The sequence below is a fragment of the Alexandromys fortis genome, unplaced genomic scaffold (genome assembly GCF_014885135.2).
Source record: "Alexandromys fortis isolate MF-2015 unplaced genomic scaffold, M_Fortis_MF-2015_v1.1 scaffold_80, whole genome shotgun sequence".
NCBI lineage: Eukaryota > Metazoa > Chordata > Mammalia > Rodentia > Cricetidae > Alexandromys > Alexandromys fortis.
In genome coordinates, this window is record NW_026068174.1 from 8823792 (window position 1) to 8829957 (window position 6166).

A 6166-nucleotide genomic window follows, 5' to 3' on the forward strand; every position below is an offset into this window, starting at 1 on the left:
AAAGGAAATTCCTAGCGTTCTAACTGTTGTAAATTAGATAGATTCACCTGCCAGAATGCATCCATTGCTTTTCACCAGGACACCCCTAGACAAATGTCAGCCAATCAGGGGTCCTAAACCCTAAAAATCTGTAACCCCTCATCCTGCTAATGTAACTTTTTTGGTTTTTGCCTTTAAATAACACCCTCTAGAAGGGCGGTGTAATGCTCTGTCCCTTTAATAGACAAGCCACACCCACTCCCTCCCTGACATCTGCTGAAGCAAGCTGATCTTCAGCTTCCAGCTTGAGTTCCCTCTTTTTTCTGTCTCTCTCCTGAAGAGGCAGCTTTTGCCTAGCTCCATTCTCCCCACTTCTCCACCTCTTCCCTCTCTCTCTGTCTCTGATTTTCTCTGCTCTTCCTCTTTCTCCCCTTAGCCCCACTTCTCTTCTTTTCATTAACCCACTAAATAAATATCCAACCTCACTCTGCATGGCATGCCTATACATGCCTCTGTCTCTTGCCCGTAGCGTGGCTCCTTGCCTGGGACCAGCCACCTTCTGGACCTGTGGTGTGGTCTTGTGGCGTGCCCATCTGTCTGTCTCTCCTCGTGGGACTCACTGCCCTTTGTGGCCCACTGCAGCCACTTGGGAACTGTGCTGTCCCTACCTGGGACTGGCTGTTCTTGGGACCTGCTGCCCACTGCTGCTGCTTGGGAACCTGCAGTGTTTCTGCTGCTGCAGCCACTCGGGTATCTGAAGAATTTTACTTAATCCATTACAGGCAGGGTAACCTCCTCTTGCCACTGCTGTACCAGTTGTTTTGACAAGGTCCCTGCCAGATTATATTGTGCACACATAAACCTTGCTTTTACATTTCTGTGATTTGGTCTCCCTGGTGTCTTTTGGGGTCCCCACAGACTGGGCACAACACTTTTTCCTATAGTCAAGGGTCCTATAGAATACTAAGCTACTGGTGGTGGCATAGGTCTCTAATCTTATTTAGCACCCAAGAGGCAGGGACCAAAAGATCTCTGAGTTCAAGGCCAGCCTGGCCTACAGTGTGAGTTCTAGGACAGTCAAGGCTACACAGAGACACCCTGTCTGGAGTTAATAACTATAATATTTATGAAGAGGACCTGGTGTAAACCCATGTAGGTGCTGCACTTGCTGCTTCAGTCTCTGTGAATTTATATGTTCCTTGCTTAGTTGATTTACAAGGTCACATTCTCCTGGTTCCCCCATCCCTATTGACTTTTAAATCTTTTTGTCTTCTCTTTCACATGGTTCTCTGAGCTCTGAGGAGAAGGATTTGAAGGCGACATCCAATTTAGATTCTTTCTTTGTGTAATGTCTGGTTGTGGGTCTCTGCATCTGTTTCCATCTGGGGCAGAGGAAGCCTCTCTGATGATGATTGGATAAGGTGCTATTGTATTATTCTTTCTGGGTCTCTAATCATTGTAGATATAATTTAAGTTACTTTGAGCTGTGAAGTATTTGAGTATGTTATAGGGTAGTAGGAGCTGTGGGCTGGGTTCCTGCTGCCCGGCTCCCGTCCGCCTGGTTAGCTTATGCCCCAAAATAACAACACGGAAGCTGTATTCTTTTAAACACTGCCTGGCCCATTATATCTAGCCTCTTCTTGGTTAACTCTCACATCTTGATTTACCCTTTCTGTTAATGTGTGTAGCACCACGAGCTGGTGACTTACCAGGAAGATTCTAGCCTACATCCATCTTGGGTCAGAGCTTCATCATGTCTGCCCTGGAGAGGAGCAGCATGGCATCTGCCTCACTTCCTCTTCCTCCCAGCATTCTGTTCTGTTTACTCCACCCACCTATGTTCTAACCTATCAGGCCAACCAGTTTCTTTATTAATTACCCAATGAAAGCAACAGATTGATATGACACTCCCACATCATTATAGGGCATTTTAGAGCCTTTAATTTGCTATATCTGAACATTTTCAATATAAATGGAAACAGTCATCCAATTGATCGAACTAAATTAGTGTGTTTTAGTAAGAAAAAAATGTTTATTGACAGGCAACATCTGTACCGATTGGAGGAAGAGATCTGCATTCTATTTCTAGTGTTAAGAAACCATCAGAAATAAGTATGAGATTCAAAAACCCCACCAAGAATTTTGCAGAACCCTGACATACACCAGCAAGTGGTGCCCGTGAGGTGAGGATCACAACAGCAAGGAGGGATAATATGTTTCTGTTCATGGTTACTCTGAAAGTTTGTTGCTGAGAAGTTTTGTAAATTGAATGAGTCCTCAGCCCTTCACATTGTGGTAGAAAATCTGTAAACGGTAAAACATGTGGTACAGGTGCACAGTGAATTGGGGAGTTGTGAAGAAGGAAATTCTGTCATTTGTAGAAACATGAATGAAACAGGAGACGTCGTGAGATAAGCACACTGTCTCTTATAGATAAGTTACAAAATCTTCCTAAGGATGAATAGTGATTGGGAAGAGTGTGTGTGAATACTTGAGTACATGCATGCTTGCATGCTTGTATGTATGCATGTAGTAAGGCAGAATTTGATCAGTGCATGCTGGGAATATTGCACCAAGCCCCATTAATATGTTCAGTTAATGCATGCTGTGGAGATTTTTGGAGAGTCATCTTAACTGTAACAAAAGTGAGTTTGCAGACACATTTGTTCAATAAATGTGTGAAATTTGGTCACAACCATGAAGGTCATATTTGAAACATGGAGAAAGTTTAAGTCATTTCCAAAGCACTGGGGATTCTTGTGTCTTGGGAAGGTAGGTGTTCATGGTGCCCTGGCAGCCCCTGGAATGTTCTAATTTCAGAAGCCTCCACAGGGAGAATGTGAAAAAGAGGAAGCCCATTGGGAAGATGATGTCAGCTAAGTTGTTTGTCTCTTTGTTTCTTTGTCTTTGATAAACTTCCAGGTGTGGAGACTATTTGGCATCCTCTCTGCCCAAGAAGTGTCTGTCCCCTTCTCTAGGTGAGTGTCATTCCAAGAGCCCTTACTCCTTGCTCTCAACTATATTTCCATACAAGTTATTTCATTCTTGGCCTTTGGAATGGCACCTCTCGCCAACTTGGAGTCTCTGGTATTTGGCTGAGAGGAGATAAAGGATGTAGGAGATCCTAGCTGCCAGAATAACCAGACTCTTCTCAAAAGAGTTTGTTCTGTAGTTGATGGAGAGGAATGATAGGCATCTGAGTTTTAGAGATACTGACTTGGAGGTATTGGTCTGATCAAGCTCACATAGAAAAACTCAGCACCTCTGATAGCATTCGACCTGGGACCTGTGGATCTTGTGCATCAGGAGGCATCTTCCTCCGATCATGCCAATTGCCTTTGAGGATCTCCAACTCTAACCATTTTCTATGTGAATCTGGATGCACCCAAGTGATGATTATCTTCTCTTCATTGAGGCAAATCACTGTGTGAGGCAAGATCTTGTGAGGCTCAGGGGACGCCATGTAAGTGACAGTATGTGTTGGAACCATCTATGGCTCTAGGGCTCTATAGCAGGATGTGGCCTTGTGATGGCAAGCAGGCTAGATGGTGTGAAATTGAATTCAGGAGACAGAAGACAAACAGCTTTTTTTGGTAGTAAAACAGGAGGGTCTGGGTATCTTGTTATTACTAACATCCCTTACAACTGCTCATCTGCCTGTAAGTTCCACATCTGTGAATTCAGCTATGTATCAAGAATAAGTGGAAAATTATGTCTATTATGATAAGTACAGGAGTAATCACTCCCCCATGTCAGTATCTTAAACAATATAAAATAACAAAAACTTAGGTGGCATGGACACAGGGTAAGATATTGCATGTCGTCTAGAAATGACTTATAATATATGGGAGGATGTGCATAGGCTACACGCAAATGCTCTTCATCTTCTACAAGAGATGTGAGCACCCTCAGATCTTGGTATCTCCCTAAGATATTGGGGGACACTGTAGATGACATGGGCAGTTTAGAGTTTGGGGAAGAGGACCATGTCCCTTCTCCTCTGGAAGCTTCCCTTTTATGCTACAAGATCTTGTGTAGCCAAACTGTTCAGGTTACCATCTGAAAAGAGAGGTTTCCTTTATAGAATTGTGGCCTCAGGGAAACAGTCTTTCCCTCTAACTTCTAAACATCACATTCCTTCCCCTTGTAATTTCAGTGTGTGTGTGTCTCTGAGTCTGCCAGATGCCACTGTTTTTCATCAGCAAGTGCTGGATGTATCATACCTTTTTATTAAGCATTTGTCTTTAACTTTCTTTCCCTTGTGTATGCTATGGCCTCGCATCCTGGCTGCTCCTGGACATCACAATGCTTGATGTTGATTACCAAGATGCCACCATCCTTTTATCACCTTTGAACTTCATTCAGCTGATAACTGGAGGAAGAGAGTCATGGATCCGGGAGCCTTGGCAAATGATTCCTGTGTGACCACATTTGTCCTGCTGGGGCTCACAGAGACTCCAGCTCTGCGGCCTATCCTTTTTGTCATCTTCCTTCTTGCTTATGTAGTTACTATCGGTGGCAATTTCAGCATCCTGGCCGCTATCCTTATTGAACCCAAACTCCACACCCCCATGTACTTCTTTTTGGGGAACTTATCTATGTTAGATGTTGGATGCATCAGTGTCACTGTTCCTGCCATGTTAAAGCATTTCCTCTCCAATGACAGACATATCCCCTATGGTGCCTGCCTTTCACAGCTCTTCTTCTTCCACCTCCTGGCTGGGGCAGACTGCTTCCTGTTGACTGTCATGGCCTATGATCGCTATCTGGCCATCTGTCACCCCCTCACCTACAACACACACATGAGTTGGAGGATTCAGAAGGCCTCAGTGTGCCTGTCATGTGTATTTTCCTTTAGCAATGCATTGACCCAAACTGTTGCCTTATCTACTCTTAAATTCTGCGGCCCCAACACAATCAATCACTTCTACTGTGACCTCCCTCAGCTCTTCCAGCTCTCGTGTTCCAGCATCCAACTCAACGAGCAGCTGCTCTTTGTAGCAGCAGCCTTCATGGGTGTGGTCCCCTTGGTCCTCATCACAGTGTCATATGGCCACGTGGCAGCTGCAGTTCTTCGTATCCGGTCTGCTGAGGGCAGGAAGAAAGCCTTCTCCACATGCAGTTCCCATCTCACTGTGGTGGGCATCTTCTACGGGACAGGTGTCTTCAGCTACATGAGGCTGGGGTCGGTGGAGTCCTCTGATAAGGACAAGGGCATTGGCATCCTCAACACTGTCATCAGTCCCATGCTGAACCCACTTATTTACAGCCTTCGTAACCCCGATGTGCAGGGTGCACTACGGAAGGTGCTCACAGGGAGGTAGCCCCCAATGGATACTCCTTTCTTCTGGCTTTAACCAATGACACAGCTCCACTCACTGCTTCTAAGTGATGCTGACTAATGTAAGTGGAGTGAGGGTATGATAAAATGGGGTGTGTTCTTGCTTAGGAAGGGAAGTTCCCTAAAATAGTAATAGCTGTCTATCATTTATGTGATCACTGGCATGAAGAAGGTACTAAGTGACTAGTGCCAGGACGAAGTTAATTCTTCTAATCATGTAAGGTGAGTGGAGTTTGCAAATTGTAAGAAACTTAACTTCAGAGAGATTGAGTAACTTCCTCAAAGCCGCAGAGCTACTGAATGCCAGAGCAAGGCTTTGCTCCTCGAGCAAAGCTGTATAAGTAATTATTGCAAGGAGGAGGGGTACCCTAAGGTGAGGCGGTGGAGTGAGCAATAAAGAGTAAGAAAAGAAATGTCAGTGTGATTGAAAAGAAATGATCCCAACAATTAAAACTATGAATTAAGAAATTTTTATTTCTTAACCAAATTTGATTTGTTCCAAAGAAATTGGTTCAGACTGAGGAAATTTCAAGATACTTATTTATGAAACAAACAAATAAAAAGAAAACAGATTTTAAAACATAATTAATAGGGAATGACATCATTTGGAAAAGCCATAGAGATAAGGCACAATGTTTCCCATTGGACTACCTACAGCAAAGAAGAAATGATTGTAGAAGGATGCTCATTGAAGCATCTTGAAAAGCAGGCTGTTTGAGTTGATATAGATTCATTAATAGGCCTTTAATTATAAAAAAGGTTTGCAACATCTGGGAAAACCTCCCGGATTGAATATAAATTTTTTTGTACCTCCAACTTGAACATGAAGGCAACTGTTCCCTCCAT

The 6166-nt window shown here is 43.8% G+C and overlaps 1 protein-coding gene across 1 annotated transcript; it reads left to right on the top strand.

The window, feature by feature from the left end:
- The first annotated feature begins 4367 nt into the window (after positions 1 to 4367).
- Positions 4368 to 5303, top strand: LOC126492442 (putative olfactory receptor 3A4). The gene has a single exon (XM_050128895.1). It carries the CDS (start codon positions 4368 to 4370, stop codon positions 5301 to 5303), a length of 936 nt encoding a protein of 311 aa, XP_049984852.1.
- Positions 5304 to 6166: the final 863 nt, after the last annotated feature.